The sequence below is a fragment of the Phaenicophaeus curvirostris genome, chromosome 1 (assembly GCF_032191515.1).
Source record: "Phaenicophaeus curvirostris isolate KB17595 chromosome 1, BPBGC_Pcur_1.0, whole genome shotgun sequence".
NCBI lineage: Eukaryota > Metazoa > Chordata > Aves > Cuculiformes > Cuculidae > Phaenicophaeus > Phaenicophaeus curvirostris.
Genome location: NC_091392.1, coordinates 141,640,993 through 141,660,539, shown reverse-complemented (window position 1 = coordinate 141,660,539; position 19,547 = coordinate 141,640,993). Strand labels below are relative to the sequence as shown.

Genomic DNA, 19,547 nt, shown 5'->3' with positions numbered 1-19,547 from the left:
AAAGACTTTCTTTCAAGAAAAAGATCAGAGGCAAAACATCATTTTCCGTAATATTCAGGACACTTGTTTTCATTTTTTTTACTACTGAAACTAGCACTGAAGGTCTGTATTGACCAAAATCCAGTTTTCAGTAAACACATCGATAAGCTCAAGAAACATTTTGAATAAAGTATTAAACGCTTACTGCAAAATGTCAAATACATTTTTAAAAGGCCAGATCTTTTTCATTGCATTTAAAATGTTCAGAACATCCCTAGGAATCAGACAATTATAGGAGTAAATTCAGCTTATTGCAACGTTCAGTCTGTAAATTCTTCAGGATATGCACCAAGACTGTATGAATAATTTGCCTGTGTTCACAGCCTCTACAGAGCTGAGCCGGATGGCTGATCAAAAAAAAACCCCAAAACACTCTATCATTTTTTATCTAATTATGACTGTAAGGAGCCTAAAGAAGAACTTTCAAGGAAAAAAAAAACAACAAACCACGCAGAAGCTTGGCAGTTGATAACTGGAACAGTTTCCCATGCATAAGGATGCCATGGAAAGCACAAATCATTGTGGAGAAAAACAGACAAGTGAGGCGTTGTGTCTGACATCTTTGGCAGGGAAGCAATGTAAGAAGAAACTGGATCAGATATAGGCATCACCAAGTTAGGTAAGGCTATGTGAAGCAGCTCAGGGAATTCAGCAGTTTTAGGTTAGGCAGAAAAAAAGAAAAAGAGATGCCTTATTGATCTACTCAGCTGTTGTGGTTTTGAATTTCAACATAAAAGTAACATTAAAAAAATCAAGTTAAAGGGTTTCACTGTGCTTTGTCTGGTTTGTGCTTTTCAGCCTTGGTTCTCTCTAGCTGAAAAATATGGATGGGGATACAAAAGGAATTCTTCCCCAGCTCTCACCTACAGTATCTGTTTCTTGACAACTAAGATCTCAATCTCATTTCTCGTGCTTTTAAATATAATTTTGGATTATGGCAAGAAAAAAAACCACCCATTCAAGTGTAAGATTATTAATAGCGATGAATTTGTAACTTGTGAATGTAGTTTCAAACAATATATTGCTAGAGCAGTGCAAAATTAGTAATGATAGTAATGTTCTGTTTCTAGCTTGGCTCAGTGTCATTATTTGATCTTCATCCGTCTTAGGTATTTTTGCTAACAGTTTTAGGGTTATAAAAAAAGAGCACCAGCAAAAAGTAAATAATAAGACATTAAATACAGGATTATCCATTAATACTGAATGGTGAATTTTTTGGTATCCATATATACTGTAGGTATGGACTGGTAGATTTTTACAGTGAGATGAAGTTATTTTTCCTGAAATTGAAAAGCAAATGGAAATATGCCTTAGTTTTTCCTATAGGGTGAAACTTCGCTGAGGAAAGAAAACGTGCATGTTTTGTCTGAAGCAGAGCTGGAAGAGATGCTCTTTTACAAGCATATGTTGAACTAAACTGAAATTGTTTTAATGTTCCTCTCTGTGATGTTTACTGCTCTGACTCAACAACTTCGATCCCAGTCTCAGTTGTAAACCTAGATTTTCTCAGTAGTTCAATTCATACTTCAAGATCAGTCAAGTTGCATGCAAAACGGTTGCTTTTTATGAATGTCAGATGTAAGCACCTATGTATAAGATAACCGCACCCACAAATAATCTTTACTTCGTTCCTTCCAATTGCCCAGCATGAGCCCTCAGTCCTTCCTTAAACACTCAAATGTTGATTTTGCAGATAAGATATGTATATATGCTTTCATTTTCTGGATGCAATATTTCTGCCACTGAAAATGCAGATATAGCTCCCCATTTCAGACTTCCAGGAAGATAATTAAAGCAATCTCACACCTTCCAGCCTGCACCTGCCACTGCACAAGTGGCCATCCCAGCTAAGCTCCTCCTGATCATATTCATGTTTGGACTCTAGTGTTTCATGTTTGATACAAATCATAAACAGGTTGTGAAAGCTGAAGCGTCAATGAATCCTAGCTTTAAAATTGCTGGAAGCTAAAATTTTAAAACTGATACTGCAAAGTGAAAAATGAAATTTAACCAGGCATTTTGGTGAAGGAAAAATAATTTATTGGATGTAAGATGAAAAGCTGTGAGAGTAAACATCAATCTCATCTTAGACACATGTCATTGATTGATGTTTGCTCTGTGCTGCTGCCTGGAGGTAAACTCTTTGAAATAGCAAAGTAGGTACTTTATCTGTCTGTGGATAGGAGCACAGTTTGTTAAGTTACTGCTTTTTTTAGACCCTGCTACATCTTTATGTTCAATCAAAGTGAAAACAGTAAATCAGAGTAATTGCTTTACCCCACGGCATTCCTGTTTGTAAATGGGAAAAAAAACTGTAAAAAATCCTCAAATTAACTTCTGCTGTTTAAGCTAGATAAACAGTCTAAAAATGTCGGTTGCAACCTAGGAAGGTATTTTATTGATTATGCACTTGTTCATCAAAGGCTTTCTTATTATCAAACCTATAGTTCGTATGTCAGCAGGGAAAACATTTAATGCTCAAAAATTTAAGGTTGCTATCTCTAAGAGCTCCCATAACGTAGGAATTAGTTCCTAAATAGGTATCATTTGTAATTTTCTGGAAATGGAACTGGTACCAAGAAATTTGCCAGCAAAAACCATGGACGTGAACAGTGAAATAGAAAATAGGCATTAAATGATGGCACTTCCATGTTAAGCACAGCAATTCAGCAAGCAAAATAACTTGAATTGTTGTGATTAATTAGTTGGAATTAAGACTGTTTTCTAAAAAACATTTGGGGCTATTGCCTTTACAAGGTCTCAGGCTGGTTAGTCCTCTAGTATTTTAAGTATTGCAGAGATACAAGACTGACGGCATGTTTAAATTCAGAATCCAATTTCCATTCTGAATTTTGTTTCATAATCACTGTCCTGCAATAGGGTTGGACTGTTTTTTATTGTGTTATATAAGTTTTTCCCTTGAGTTAATCTATTTAGCTACTTTGGCATAAATGTGGTAATTCAGAGGAGAATTAGACTATTAAATATTTAAGAAAATGTCCTCAGTTCAGCCTGAAATTTAGTATATTGACTTGTGTGCCAGATTACAGTTTATGGAGAAATGTTGAGAATAATCAGTAAACCATTTTAAAATTTACTTTCTTGAAATATTGCCTGGTTTTCATGGTTTTGAAGCAATTCCAACTTTGCTCATAATTCAGAAATGACCGTGTGCTAAAATTTAATTTCAAAGATATATGTGTCCTCACAGGAAACTTGCTCATGGGTCTAGTTTTACTCTTGAAACGCATGTATCTTTTAGTCACTTATGGTGTGGGTCAAATTTTTGGGGTTTTTGGTTTGTTTGTCTGTTTATAACATGATCAGCTCTATACAGACCCAGGGGATATTCAGGGAGTGCATCTGGCAGCTTGGGGATGGTATAAATTCCATGATACTGGGAGTGGGTGTTGCGGTATGACTGCGTTTTGTATGGAGTGTCTTAATCTGAAAATGGAAGAAGGATCAGTTTGGGCACAAATGGGGAAGCTGACAAAATATGGGAAAGAAGCTCAGCCCTTGCAAATGGGATATAGGTCTTCTCTGGCAAAGACCTGCCAGGAGCCTGTAGGAAATGCATTTTTGCCAATTTAAGAGATTGTTCCATTTTAGTATGAGGCATCAGCTCTGCTTTTGTTATTAACATGTCTAGACTTCAGATTCTGAAAGTTTTGTGCGAAGTGCTACGCGTAGCTGCTACAGTGATCAGCTTCATGGGTCAAAAACACTAAGTGGAAATAAACAAGCTAGTTCTGCTAAATCTTTATCACAGTATTTATGTACATGGGGAGGCAGAAGGAAGGTGTGTTGCAAAGCCCTCACAATTCAGAGAATAATGAACAAAATCTTGGGACTGGAAAATTATACTGGAAGCTCTGGAAAGGCAAAGACAAGATTGCAGGTTACTGTAAGTGGTAACAAGTTCAGTAAACGTCGCCAGGTGTGTGTATGCATTCAGGAACACCTTCCTCTGTCATGCTGGCAGGGCAACCTAAGTCACTGCTCCCTTCCTTTACCAGAAAATAAACTGACAAAAGGCAAGGGGAGTGCCAGTGATCTTGCTCTCAATTTACCAGCCCATGTCTTTTACAGACTCAAAAGATGCCAGCTGTTACAAGGATGGTATTCGTGCAGCAAAATAATGGTATAGTTTCTGAATCTCCCTTTAATGATAAGACAATTTTGTGATTTCTGAAAAGGTCACACAGCATCATTAATGCACACCATACATCTGTGAAGGCATGTAGTTCCTCATGTAAGGTGCAGGCTTTAGTTTGTGGGAAAAAAAGACATCTTTGAACGTAAAACTTGGGTGTTCCCTAAAACTTAAGGACAGAAGAATATCTTAGTGCATTGTCTCCACCCAGTTCATCATGGAGATTAGACCTTTTTATTTGAGTTGCTCCACGTAGTGATTATCTGAGGGAGGTAAATTGAGTCAGAAATATTTTACTTTAACAAAAAAAAATAATAAAAGAAAGAAAAGGAGACTCTTCAACACTTAAAACTTTAGGCTTTTTATATGATTGCTTTCAGCCTAGCCTGAGACTACATAACTCCTTGGACTTTGTAGGAGATTAAATTCAGTCCCAGGTTTTTCAGGTAAGGTTATTACTCTGCTTCCAGGCTGTCCCCTGAGCCGTCTGTGTCTATTTCTAATTAAGGACTAAGGGAAATGGTTCCAATGTCAGGTGTAGCATGAAAAAAGCTAAGAGCATTTCTGTCAGTACGTGGAGAGGCTGGTGCCACAGCTGCCCTTCTACCAGGCACCAGCGTGCCTAGGGTGTCCTCTTCAGGTTGATCTCAGAGGGAGCCACATTCACTCAGCACACAGCCAAAGAACAGGTAACCGTCAGGGTCGTCTTCCAAAAGTTGTCACAACAGATTGAAAATTACTAAACTATGCTGTGAGAAGTTTGGCAATTCATCATTATCCTGATCTGTAAAATAATCCAAGAGTGAAATTATTCAGTGTCCCAGAAGAGGTAGAGCTGCTGTGACCATTTGGTGGTGATGGTGTGATGAAGGTGCTTAGAGCCCGAGGCACTGTTATTTGGACATAATTAATTGGCATGTCCAATAATGTTCTGGCAGATCTTAGGGCTGAGATAAATCAAAGTGTGTTTTTAAAGCGGTGTGCTAAATTCAAGATAGTGTAATTTTTATAATACAGCATTTACTCATATATAATTTTTTACAAGTATTTAACTTGCTACTTATGCTTCAGTTCATGTCCTTTAGGCATGAATTTGGATCAAGTGCAAAATTTTAAAAATAACAATATAGCATTTCAAAATTACTTAAATTTATGCTTTTGGACTTTGACCTGTAGGTGCTTACATGCCTCCATCAAATAAAGGGATAAAAAGTCCCTCCACTTTAAAAGTATCACACTGGTGTGTTTTTAATTTTTTATGAAGAGTAGTGAAGAATGTTGCACTTGTTTACTTGTAAAAACTGGCTATATATCAGTATTATAATTAATCTCAGAGGAGCTGCCCATCTGTATTTGACTATGGGCAAAAGGCCAAATGCAAAGCATCTCAAAGAGTCAAGAAGTTCTGGATGAGGAAATGTGGCTGAGGATGAAGTTGCAGATTTCTGCAACTGCAGGAAAACTCAGACCAACAATGATTATTCAGGGTGGCAGAAAATCTACTTTTTGACACAGAGGTTGTTGCTACCCTCATTTAACTGATGGGAGAACACATAGTGTGATGAAGTAACTGAGGACCATCGTTCATGTATCGGTACATGACAACCGCTCTGCCTCCTGTCCTCGTCAGCGTGTGCAGTGGGTAATTTCCCTTTGCTACCCCCTTCTTCCTGGAGGAAGGCATTTTCCCTGCCCAAAATTCCACCCCAATGATTGCCTCCTCCTTACACTGCTTTTTAAAGAGGATTTTGGTGTGAATAACATGTGTTGCTCGTGAAAAATACAGGATAAGAACCAAAAAACCTCAACCACCTGGAAGTAGAATAAACAAACTGGTGGTTGGAAGCTGTCTCCAAACTGCTGTACTGAAACCCTGTGTTCACAATAAACCCCTGCGCTTGAGAGGGCTCAGCACCTGATGTTTGCTCTCAGATGCCCACAGACCCATCAGAAGGTTACACTGCAGTGCAGTTCAAGTTAACAGCATTAACAAGTAAGCATGAGAGATTGTGTCCATTTGGTGCCTACTGAAGCATTGTTTTAAATACTAATAGTGTCTAACATATCCTGTGTATTTTCAAGCTCTCCCAGGTCTTGGATTAGAATCAGGTAGCTGTTGGCCTTTTTTACTGCCTTGCCTGGGGCATACTAGGTAACACCACATGGGTAGCCTCTGCAACATATGTTTTGCTAACTGGGAAGCTGGTTAGCAAGGCAACCTTTTTCCTATTAAGACATAGTACACTGACATGACATTCATATATGTTTCTGCTTTAGAGATTTACAGGGCCAGAAGAAAGGCATTAGTTGAGCTAAGCAAAGTAGGCAATCAGCGTACTCATCACATTGTCTTGAAATCGCACATGAACCTTATTAGATACATTGGTTTCCTTTGTGAGAAGAATGAAACATAACAGATTGAAATGTGCAGACCTATGTTGTTGTCAGGGAAGTATGGGGAAGGAAGTCTCTTGTTTATGTTGTCATGTATTAAACTAGAATTCTGAAAAAAACCCCACCCCAAACAATTAATTTTTATTCTGGATGTCTATATTGGAGCCAGACTAGTTAATTTCTATAAATTAATAGTGTTGTATAATGCAGTGATTTTATTCTCTCTCCAGCTACACTCTATCAGCCATACATGCACGATCATGCCACTATTCATTTATTCATGCTCTGAAGTTGTGATAGTGTCAAATCCATCAGAAAGAGGAATTGTTTCAGTAGTAGTTTCACGACTTGGCTGATTAACAGAGATCAGAAGAAGCAGCCTAACTGTGGAAACCACTACAGCATGTAGTTTTAACAGCTCTTTAGGGAGCTAGTTAATGAAAGAATCACTACAGAAACACATCCATGTGAAAAAAAGGAGCATTCTCATACAACACTCAGAGGATATGTCATAAGTGGAAATATGTTCATAATTTCTATTTACTCATAGCTGTAATTACCATCTGCCTTAAGAGTACTTTCAGTCTTTGTCAAAGTTGCTTAGACATTTCCTTTGTCACATTTCAAGCAGAGAAGTTCTGCATAGACTAGATCATGCCCTGTGATTTCTCTTTTATTATTCTGTAAGAATTTAATTATCTATTCTCTGTGTGAAGAAAGCACCAGTATTCCCAGAGACCTGAGCCTCCCCAGCCTACTTGGACTGGCATTCATCTGATTCATATTCTTGCTTATTTTTGCCATCTGCCTGCAAACCAGACTTCTTGACTTTAAAATTCATGCCAGTTTATGTGTTGCCCGCTAATTTTTAACTCTTAAAAAGCTGTTCCTCTTTTTTTGATGCAGTGTCTACGAGCCTGATAGAAACGTGCTACGAAGGAAAGAATGGGAAAGGAGAAATCAGGAGGCCCAGCAGGAGGATGGCACGTTTAACACAAGTTACTCCCTCTTCAGTGAACCGTACAAGGTAGATGCTTCTCAGCTGGGTGGCTATTTGTTTATTTATTTATCCCACAGTGCAAAAACACAGCCTGCAGAAGGCATTGTCCAGATTTCAGCACCCTCCCATAAGTGCTTAGCCTCACAAAATTTGCAGGTATCCTTTTTTTTTTTTTCAATTGGATTTTATATATATAAAAGAGCTTCTTATAATGCTCAGCAACACACAAGAATGAAATAAACAAGAAATATCCTATCAATATTTGAGATGGAATTAAAACTAGGAGGTGAAGGTGACGGTGCCCTGGCTTTGCAACAAAGAAAAGAGCTGTGTTAGAATTGTGTGTGAAGGTCAAGCTAAACAGTAAACATTGTATTCTGGCCAAGGTTAATGCAATGAAATATCTTGATGCTTGCTTTGTTGTTTTTTTTTCCTATAAGCATTACCAACAAAATTTGTCTGCTAGACATGTTTTACCCTCACCAAAGGCAGAAGTGACTTATGAGTCCCAACCCCCTGTTTTATCCCTTATGGCAACAGTAGTGTGATGAGGCGTAACTGTGTCTCTCTCCACCTCCTATTAGAAGGGTCAAGCATCTAGAAGGGTCTTCTGAATGTACCTACTGCCTACGGAAGCCTGAAAACCAAGCTGTTGTGAATGAGAGCACAGAATGGTCCCCCCAAGAACTCCTGTCCCTCAGCTAATCAAGTGACTTTGCCTGCATGCATCAAAGCATCATCATCTATCATCTATCCTTCCAGAAATGCCCAAGTTACTGTCACAATGACCAGGTTCTGAAGCCCTTCCCTCCATGCAGCACCACTTGCCCTTAGTGCTTTAGGTGCTTTAGTGCCTCTTTCCAGTAGTCCTATTTGAGACCTGGCACTTGGCTTCTGCACCTGATTTCCATGCTTCTGTGTTTCTGCCTATGCTCCAGGGTCAACTTTTAGCTTGCTGGTCTTCGAGATTATTGTTTGTTTCTAGTCCTTAATAGAAGAGAAAGATATACTACTTTCAATCCATGTCCCTTAATAGAAGATGACTCTGTCTGCCTTGAAGCTGACCTCCAGCTGACTGAATTTCAGATTCATTACAAAGGCATTTAGAAACCATGGGAAATGTCTTGAACTCCTCAAGGCTCTATTTGAAAAAGTCTACTGTGAGACCAATCAAAGACTAATCCATCGAAAAAACTCTGAAAAGCTTAAGTCAGTTGTGTCTTGGCACTACATGAGGGCTCTGCTGCAACAGCGACTTAATAATTTTCCATCTGGTAATTCCAATCAAATAGACCCCTCATAAAAAGGGACTGTCTTTTTGCTGGGTCCTTGATACTGTTTTGTCTGTGGTGTCTGAAGTCGGTAATACTGATGCTTAGTTTGCTTATAGTAGTAGGAATATTTTGAGCACTTTGGTTATTACCTGTGTGCCAGCATACAGGCTGTCATGGCACAGACTTCAAGTATCACGGAAACAACAGTTGTTCTGAATTATGATGTCTGAAGGCACCTCTATGCAAGCACAGTATAATTCTATCAACTTCAACAGGAGAGGATGCAAAGTCACTGCTGTCTTTAGAAGCAGAGGGGATGCTGAGTCAGTATCCTATTGGGAGATCAGAATAATGGCTCCATCCATGCTTCTTATCTCTAAATACTGTGTCCCTATTTTGGACAAGCGTGTAAAGAAGCTGGCTTTGTCAAGGAAACACAGAGAAAAGCAAAGCTCAGGATGGTAATATAACTTGCCCACAGCTCTGTTGAAGTGACAGTCACTACTGCTTTGGAAAACCAGTCCATGACATCATTGGACATCAAAACTTCAGCAGTGAGATACTCTGAATGTCATGTCTGCACTGGTAATGAACCATTGGGCTGTCTGAACTCATCCAAACGCTTGTGAGACTTTAGTGTGGGGGTGCAAAGCTTTGGTTTGGGTTTTTTGATCTTATTGTGGAGAGAAGCTGACTGGAGGAAACTTTTCTGCAAAAGCAGAGCTGAAACCCATTCTTATTCTCTTTAAAGATAATGTTCAAGTTTTAGGTGTTTCCAGGGGGGAATGAAGTTACAGCAGACATTCACTGGAAGCTCTGATTAAATTCAGTATTCCTCTGCACAGCTTGGGAAACATGAGCTAAAGCCAGAGGATTTGCCATTCAGAAGGCCATATCTGAAAATCAAAGGCAGATTGGAAATCTTTTAAATCTTATGTCCTCTCTCACCTTGACATGTATCACTACTCCTGTAACATCAGATTTTCTGAAAAATCCTAACTCTTCGAGTTGCCCCTTACCCTGTTCAAAGTATCCATAGCAACCCTATAGGAAGGATTATAGGAAATCCAGCATCTTTTACTTAAAATGTTTTTTTACTTAAAATGTTTTTTTATTGGGGATATTCTGGATATTTCCTGGACAGAATGCCTTATCTCCTTAACCATATCAGTATTTTTAATGAAGAAAAATATTCTGATTACCTTCCATCTAACCATCAGATTTAGTTTTAAAAGTATTGAATCTTGCTGTCTTCAAATGCATGGATACATCTTGCAATACAGAAGAATATCTAAGTTGGAAATGTTTGCGCAGAATGCTTTTCCTACTTACTCATTTTGTGATCACATTTTTCCTATGTGAATGATTAAAATAAGGCCAGCAATATTTCAAAGTGAATAACAGGACAAACTGTTAAATCACAAAACGTAACCTTAGATCCCATCTTGTTTCCAAGAGGAGGTAGGTAAATTCTTCTAGGTGAGCTCAGTTTAACACAAATCTTCTCACCTCAAGTCGTCCCCAATGTATCCAGTAGTAATGACCAACACTGGAGAGTTGTCAGCATCTGCAGGCATTAGATCAATTTGCTGCAATTATTCTTGTGGCTATATGGGAGCTCTCAATAAGAGCTGTCCTTGTGTGACCTCCACATCACATCACATCCACATAGAAAACAAGCTGCAATTAGGCTTTTATTCACTTCCCATCAACATAGCAGCCATCAGAGAGAATGACCTTCTTTTAGGGAAGTTGGACTTCCCAGGGGCAAAACTTGCACATGAATTCTATGTTCGTAGACCTAGAGGTAGTTGGGTAGAGAGCTGCCCCACAAGCTGTCTGTGTTGTAGGAGACTTGTGGGTGTCAGGGGCTCCATTCAATTTGGTGGCTCTTATATCTGCATCTGGCAGGGAAAGAAACCTCTCACATAGCACAGGCTAGCTGAATCTGGCTGGGTGCAGGCCCAAGGGCAGATTTCCCTCCACAGAGGGAAGCTGGAAACACATCTCTCTACGAGGTATCTACAAGAGGTGGAGGATCAACTTGAAACATAGAAGAAATCCACTGGGTCTTTCTGTGCCTTCCAGAAAGTAATTCTGCTGGTCAAGGAGCGTAGAAGCCATTTCATTGACCCCAGGAGACGCATGAGTGTATATCCAACCTTCTTTCTTTTCAGATGTATGTGATGCTTCCTGCTTTTGAAACCTCGTTAATACATTCCTCTTCTTTTGGACATGGATGTAATTCCTGTGAAGAGAAGGAACATTCTTATTTTAAGTAATTTGCTGTCTGTGAATTAATGCCTCATATTTTTTTTCATAGCAGATTATTGTCATTGTGACAACAACAATCACATATGTAGAGAGAAGGTCAGGCTGTAGTGGTTGAACTGTCTTATTCCAAGTTTGCACAGCAATGTTTCTGATGAAACACTACTGAAATTCTCATTTCTGACTTCCTTCAGCATGTATTATTGTTATATATTCAACTCTATTAGACAGCATTATAAGAAATGCACTCATTTACAGAGCATTTTTGCTTTTTTTTTATAAAAATGCCCTAAAAAAAAAGGTTACTTAAGAGTTTACCATACATTTTTATTTGAGTAACTCAATTTTATTTGAAGGCTTAAAACACCAGTTTTCCAGAGTAACTGATGTTGCTGCTACATCTTTTGTATTTATAATACACCTTTAAGGGCATCTTCTCCCTTCTTTCTCCTTCTTTCTTTTTTCCTCTAAAACAGAAAGTCATGAGATGAAAACTTGGCCTTCTGAAGCCAGTGGAGTTTTCCCATCCAGACCTCATGTCCGGAATAGAGAAAGGAGAACACCACTGGCTCATTGCTATCTTCCTCTGAAAATGTAAAGCAAAGAATATCACACATCTGAACATTGGCCGAGTTCAGAAAAATCTCAGCTGCATGAATGCTAACGATGCATCCTTTTGCTTACAGTGGCTTTTTAAAGCTAGAGTTTTCAGTCTTTTCCAGTACATTTTATTTACTTGCTTTCTTTCTTTGTGGAGCTTCTCCCTTTTCAGTCAGGAAGTAAATGGATGATTTTAAAGACGGTGATTAATCTTAAGCGGGCGGGATGGTGGCTGTGTTCCTCCTGCTGCACAGAGCAAGCATTGACCAATTTGAAGGGCATGGGGAGTTCTGTTCACCTGTGTTTTTTTAAACAGGAGAGTGCCCTGGAGCAAGCATCATGTCAGAGTATTTTCAAAGAAGGGACATAATCATTTGTAGTTTTCCCACTGTCCCACGAACTGTCTTCAAGTGAACTCAGAGCATTTGATTGGCTTAGACTGGTAGGTTCATTCAGTACTTACACTGGATATTGTGTGGCTTCTCAGATGCTGTGTGAAAACTTAAGGAGGCAGAGAAGGAAACTGGGAAAGCAGTGTTTTCATTCATGTCTGGAGAGTTTGCACTGGGCCCAAGGAAAAGTTTTATCATGGTCAGATTTAATCCAAACCTTTCTGTGTAGTTGCAATAATAAATTTTCTAGTTCTCAGGTAATATACTTTAACTACAGCATGAGACCAGTGATAGATTTCTTTTTTTATATACTCTAAGGCCCTTTATAGCTTTTCCAGTTCAGGGTAGATTTAAGATGTTGACAAGTGTCTTCAGAGACAATAAGGATTTTCGATTTCATCCCTCAATGCTGCTGCTGAATAAGGGAATGCTGCTTCAGTAAGGATTCCAGCAGAAGCATGCAGGGAATTTCGTTTTTCTTATGTTGACTATTGCAGAACACTCACTTTTTGTTTTGCAGACTAACAAGGGGGATGAGCTCTCAAACCGCATCCAGAATACACTGGGTAACTACGATGAAATGAAAGACTTGTTAACTGACAGATCAAACCAGAGCCACCTTGTTGGGGTTCCAAAACCTGGGGTTCCTCAGACGTCTCTCCCCAAGCCTGATGAACATCTTATTGCAGACTCGAGACCACCTCCTCCTCCTCCTGTTTCCAGCACTACTGCTTCTACACCAGCAGCCCTACCTGCCCGGCAGAGCAAAAGCTCCACAATGGTTTGGCAGAAGGCTGGGCATAATGCTGCTTCGGACAGCCAGCAGCGAGTGAGCAAGCACGGACACCGTTCGCTGGAGTCACACAAAGGTGACTTCAAATTGGCAAACCAAAAATCCAGTCTGGAGAAACTAAAACGCTATGCATCAAGTCCCACCACCTCCTCCTCCAACACTGCCCAGCAAAGCTCACTGAGGGGCACCCTAGGAGAAAATGTCAACAGAGTGCAGCAGCCAGCAAAACTCAATTGCAGCTCAGAAGGAGGAGCTCAAGTGCAAGAGAGGCCAGCAAAGCATAGTGGTGGGCACTGCGTCCAAAACTTCCCACCCTCACTTGCTTCAAAGCCCAGTCTGGTTCAGCAGAAACCAACAGCTTATGTAAGGCCAATGGACGGTCAAGACCAGGCTCCTGATGAGTCTCCAAAGCTGAAGTTACCAGCAGAGACAGCCAAGTCATATAGGGGAGTGCCTTCTAACAAACCAGATTCAGCCAGGACCAAGTCAAAAATTGCCAAGTTCAGCATTCCGAAGCAAGAAGAGGTAAGTGTTTATATGCTTTTTATGACATCCTCCCTTGGACGGATGATGGCCTAGGACTGCAAATTGCACCTGTCTCTTTACACGTTTTTAATATAGTAGTTTGCATGTTTAATTTTTTTAATTACATTGATATACTGTGTTGGAAATACCAGCTTTACTGTGAAGTAAAGATATCTCAATAGTGAAATGCTTACTATCTTCAGAAACTATATCTCCTACAATGGCAATAATAGTATGTATTGCTTCACTGACATTTTTTCCTTACTATCCATATATAAAGTCTGGATATTTTTAATTTGGATTTTTTTTGTTAGACTTGGATATTACTCCTAAGTGTTCATGTATTGTTGACTTTTTTCTCTTTGGCAATGATTAAATGAAGTGCTTGTGATCCAAAGTCATCGATAACTGAGCCATCCTCAGTGATGTCAAAGTAGTTTTATGATCTAAATTAATTACTTAAACCATACAAGATCTGTGGAATAGATGAGAATACAGCAATGAGACTCTCTCCTTTTAGTTCATAGTATCTGTTTCTGTTTTAAACTAATATCTAAGAAGATTGAAGAAACCTAGACATTCTACAAGTACAAGGATATGTCTGAAAAAGCTTCTAGACAACATTTCTGTTACCAGCTGTAGATATGAAGGATTTCTACTTGGACTTTTTTTCACATTCTGTTTATGTCAGTAGGACACCTTGCTTTATCACATATAAATGTGTGTTTCTGTTTAAGCTTTTTGGATGGGAAGGAAGTGGTTGGTTTGGGCTGAATGAAGGGTGATATAGTTTCCTGGGTGCATTCAGAGGCCTGTATGTCAATGCAAAGATGGTCACATCATCTTCTTATGCAAATTGGTAGAGCTCCTGTGGCTTAAACAATTCGTAGTATTTATAGGGCTCTGTTTGGCTGAATCACTGGGACTTTCTCAATGCAAAGACAGTGACTGTTCACTCTTACTTGACAGCTGTGGTGTGTCTTGAGATTTTTAGTCTTAACATTTTGATTTTTGGCATTATTAAAGGAAAGGAAAAAATCTAATTTTTGGTGGAGTTCTCTGGCCTCTTAATGCCTGTTTTTCACAAATGAAGTTGACTGTTGTATTCACCCTTCGATTTGGTTTGAGAAAGAAATCTCTCTGGAAGCAATTACTTCTCTCAGCTCTTTTAAGCATTATACCCATGTGGTTTTTCTCTAAGTTAAAGTTCCGAACAACACAAAGGTGATATGTTGTTCCTGAAAAGGAGTTGTTTTTAGCTCTTAAGCTACATTTGATAAGCAAATTTAGCATTCACAAACTGCTGTAATTGTGCAGATAGATCAGGTAATGACAGATACTAATATCCATTTAGCTATTATTACTTCTTTCAGACTTGCGCTTCTTTCTGCAAGTGGGACGCATTGTTAGAATTAAAGATGCCTGTGGCAGTTGCCTGGATCTTTCATGTTTTCCACCTTTACATGTATGCAATCCTCTGAGGACTAGTTTGGAAAGGAGTTTTGATAGGCAATCATTTGTTTGTCTGAAATTCAGGTTTTACCATTTGCATTTCAAATTCACTTACCTCAGGAAAGAAAGCTTTCATTTCTTGTATGTAAGCCATACCGATGCATAAGGGTAAATTTATACTGCAATTTCTAGACATATAGAAGTATTTGAGATTCCTTTAAACTAATCTGCTTAAAGACTTATGGCAATGAAGGCTATGGCAGGAGAGAGTGGACTGCAGGGTAGCTACTAAAGCATTCGCTGACTTCCCACAGATTTTGTGCAATGCAGTATTTCTGAAAAAGTTCTTAATAGCATAATATAAACATTTAGCAGAAGTTGATTGAAGGAAGTGGACAAAAAAGCATTGTCTGGTAGGTTAAAAAAAGAGGTTACTGATTATAAAAAAATGATGGACATATTACTCAGAAAGAAGTAGTAGGCCCTATTGGTGGTGTTGGTGTTTGAAACTTGAGCTAATGAAAGGCTGTGTTTAGATGTCACGTTGGAAGGCTGGGAATCTTGGTGATAAAATCCCCAGCTTGTTTTCCTTTATCCTGATATTTCCCTTGTTCTAGCATTTTCCATTCCAAGTGGCACAAGATGAAATTGGTAATCCACTGGTATTGCTGCAAGAAGAATTATTGACCGAGGATTAAAGGTTTTTTTAGTCAGTGTTGCCTAATCCACTCTCACTTTAATTTTTGATCATTTTTCTTTTTATTTCAAAAAGTTTTTTCCAATCTTGTTATTTGTATTATATGTCTCCTAGTACACTTCTGTAAGAATTTCTATGTAGTTGTTAAATTTCTGCTTTCAGGCTCATAAAACTTCTCCTTTGCATCAAATATCCGTGGTCCTCTATTAGGGACAGAATTTTTAAGCTTCTCTAAGCACAAATGTTGTCATGGTCCTGTGAACATTTGCAGGCAAAATGAGGTTCAGAGTGGGGCTAAAGGTGATGGCGAGGAAAGACCTTGAATCCCTAGTGTACCGTCGTTGGGATTATTCTTCCCCATATTCAGGATTTTACATTTTCCTTTCTTGGACATTTTGAGGTTCCTGTCAGCCCATGTCTCCAGCCTGTCGAGGTCACTCTGGATGGCAGTACAATCTTCTTGTGTATCACCCACTCCTTCCAGTTTTGTATCATCTCCAAACTTGCCGAGGGTGCACCCTTCCCATCATCCAGTCCACTAAAAAAGATGTTAAACAGTATTGACTGTGGGAGTACAATACTAGTGACTGGCCTCCAACTCTGTGCCACTTATCACCATCGTCTGGACCGCTTTTATAGCCTTTGTTTTCTGTCTAGAGCCCTAATTTTGCAATTAAACATTTTTTTCTACTTTCAGCTCTTAAAATGCATTTATAGTGATACAATAGTCAAAACTCTATACTATTCAACTTGGCCTAGATGTATTCTGCAGCTGCTTAACTGAACTGCAAACTGAACTGCAGTAGGATGTGAGAGAAAAAGGTGCAAGAAGGGGAAGCGAGGTAAGAGTACAGAGTGTAGATGCAACATAAAATATGAGACTCAGAGGAAAAATTGGGGGCCAGGGAGCAGAGGGGAAGCTGCCTAGCTTGAGAAAATAGAGAAGCGAATGGTACGAAGTGGCAATTTCTCCAGTGCCTTCAGAATAGATTTTCTTTTTAAGAGAACACAAAGTGATGAGCACTTCTGTGCGACATTCAAGTTTAATTTTAAACATCGCATGGCTATAGACAGCTTCAAGTTCCACAGAGAAAACCAGGAAAGGAGAACATATTCTTATAAATCTTCTGCTTTGCAACTCCACTTACTAATGCATTCAGACTGAGTCCTCTGCCTCCATGCACTTGCATTTAGCTTATAGTACTTTTTAGAGTCTACCAGTATATCTAATATCTATTAACTTTCATTTGTGTTTACAAGCTTGAAGGAATCATCAGTGGCAAAATAAACATAATGAAACAAAGTTGTCTCCCTGTGAAAACTGATGAACAAGAAGCAATGCCATGCAAAGTGAGTGTGTTTTCAGTAGGATACAAAATCCTCTTCTGTACATCCCTTGAAGTTTTTGAAGAAACAGGGCACAAAATTGGCTGCAGTACAATTATTATTCACTGGAAATAAAATCACTTGAATACAAATTATAGACCATTACTTTTCAATACATGAAAAAGGTTGATTTTTAATGTAGTTCAATACCTCATTTAATATTTTTAATCAGTTTTGGAAAGCCTTCAATATCTTGACACAGACTGAAGCTTATAAATTTTTTTAATTGTTTTAATGAGAATAAGTTGGATAGACCTGGGTGTACAAAGGTAGCAGTTACTCATTTGGGAATTTAATCTTTAGGAGCCAGGTTCATCAGTGTTAATTAGAATCCATACTCAACCTCCCAGTTCTTCCAAAATTATCATACTGCTCTGTAGAAATGATAGCTTGTCATCTCAAGCACTGCTATTTCACATTTTGAACGGCTTAGAAATTATATTGCTGTGGGTAAAAACCTACTGTATTGAATAGAAGAGAAATATGATACCAGGGTATAGTGGAAAAAAGGCAGGAATATCAAGTGCTTCTCTTTTCTAAAATTTTATTATGAGTGAAACAATAAGAAAAACCCATAAGATGGTAAATTATATTTTTTTATCCGAGTTCTGTTTTTTAATTTACTCTTATAGGCTGCATGCTGCTTTTTTTTATTATTATTATTACATTGAAGAAGCCTTATCTATTGTCCTTTGCTTACTTCTCTAAGGGTTATGAGGCAAGGAAATCGAGATTGTATTCAAGAATGACTAGCAGTCTAATGGTAAAAGCGATAGATTTGGTTCTGTTAAATTCGGAAAAACTTTTATGTGAAATGTAGGTAAGGTCATCATGAGGACATGTTCTTATTCCACTTCACAGAGTAATTACACAACTTCTGCAGCAGAAGTAATGCACAACAGATTAAATGTTGAATGTTGGTGGTTTTTTTCATTTTTGCCCTTGCCTTACTCAGGCAAATTCCTATTTGCCTGGGTAAGATACTCTCTGCAGTCATTCTCATTCAAGTGGCTATATATAGCTACCAGCATCTGGCACATGCACTAGCAAGCATTCTTTAAATCTGCAACCTTTTTCTCGCCTATCAGTTCTATTCCCATAAATTAATGGAAACTAAAAAAAAACCCCACAACTCTTTCCTCCTCTTCTTCCCTCCCTCTGAAAAATCCCTCCCAAATCTGGGCTTAATGTAAGTAATTTGTTCAAAACCAGACTCTTTCAAGGAGAGCTTTGGTGCATAGCACATATAATAAGTAGTTCCGTTCCAGTTTAAAATTGAAGTGGAAGTTCACGTGTGAAAGAACAAGTGCAGCTACATCTCACCAGACAACAAAAGCTCCAGTGTAGACTAAATTGAAAATATTGTCATGGTCAGTGCATGCTTCCCCTGGAAATACTGCATATCTGTATCTGCATCTGCAGGATAGTAGAGGAGTGACAGTATCTCACAAGACAAGAAAAAGTTTTGGAGGAGGTCTGAATAAGTGCTTTTCCCCAGACGCCACCTTCCCCTTCCTCCAATGGAGGCTGTTGAACTGCTGCAGGCCTAGGAGTTGAATCCAAGTTTTTCTTCTCTGTTTCCTGGGATGTTCAGTTCTGTCCAAGAAAGGCTGAAATGAAAAGAGAAGAGCAGTTGAAGATGCTTTTAGATAAAAAGGGAGGAAGAGGATAAACGCATTATCAAAAAAGATCCAGAGTTCTTCCGGCACTATTCTGGGATGCACCAAAGAGGCTGGAGACAGAAGTGCAGAATGAAGCGTGTTGATACTCCTCTACTATTTATCAACTTTAATAAAGAACTGCAGTTCTTGAAAAGCCAGTTAGCAATCACAGCACTTGAGGACTGCAAGTACTGTATGAGCCAGTTGTAGATGTCGTATTTCCCAGATGTTCATGGGAACAAGTTAGCAAGCTGCATTTGCAAGAAGACACAGCTCAATTCAGTCCTGTAATCATACTGCTGACCTTCCCTGCAAATAAAGCATGTTTTCCCACGTTAAACAGGAAGAACTGAACAAGAAGAGCAGTGTGGTGCAAAGATCCCTGCTATTTTAGGTTATTCAGGACCTTTCAGTGTAGCTCTGGGAGGTCTGTGCATAACTGCCTGTTCTTATGTAGGAGAGTTCAACAGACTAGGATTGCAAAGAAAGAGTATATTAAATAGACAGAATGGTGTTTAAAACACTCTGAACAAATGAAGTGGAGACCACGATGTGCGAAGATGGATTTTCAGTATAGTTTTCAAACTGTGACACAAGCCTCTGCTTTTCTTGCATTCTGCAGTCGCTGAGGCACACAGTGACTGTGTGTACGGGCCTAATCCTTCCACTTCTTCTTGTATGGCAGCTCTTCTAGAAGGAAAATACTACTTAGATGCCTTTTCCTGACTTCTAGAGCTCCCTAGTTTTACTGTTTCTACCCTCAGTGAAACAAGTCTCTTTTCCCTTTTGAGTTAAATATAAAAAATCCTTTTCTGGAGGGAAAACACTAGCTAGACTTATCTAGAGGTTTTTGAAAAGAAAGAATTTCTTTACATAGAGCCTTAAGTTTTTAATATGGATTGCTTAC

The 19,547-nt window shown here is 38.8% G+C and overlaps 2 protein-coding genes across 2 annotated transcripts in view; one reads left to right on the top strand and one right to left on the bottom strand.

Moving 5' to 3' along the window:
• Positions 1–12,882, bottom strand: part of RPL31 (ribosomal protein L31) — a 492,543-nt gene extending 479,661 nt beyond the window's left edge. The window contains exon 1 of the mRNA XM_069876676.1: positions 12,878–12,882. The gene's annotated coding sequence lies outside the window, so the exon portion shown is untranslated. The remainder of the gene's footprint in view (positions 1–12,877) is intronic.
• The window catches only part of AFF3 (ALF transcription elongation factor 3), a 328,515-nt gene that overhangs the window by 39,690 nt on the left and 269,278 nt on the right, over positions 1–19,547 (top strand). The window contains exons 2-3 of the mRNA XM_069855424.1: positions 7,496–7,616; positions 12,647–13,444. Coding sequence (XP_069711525.1) covers positions 7,496–7,616; positions 12,647–13,444 — 919 coding nt within the window. The remainder of the gene's footprint in view (positions 1–7,495; positions 7,617–12,646; positions 13,445–19,547) is intronic.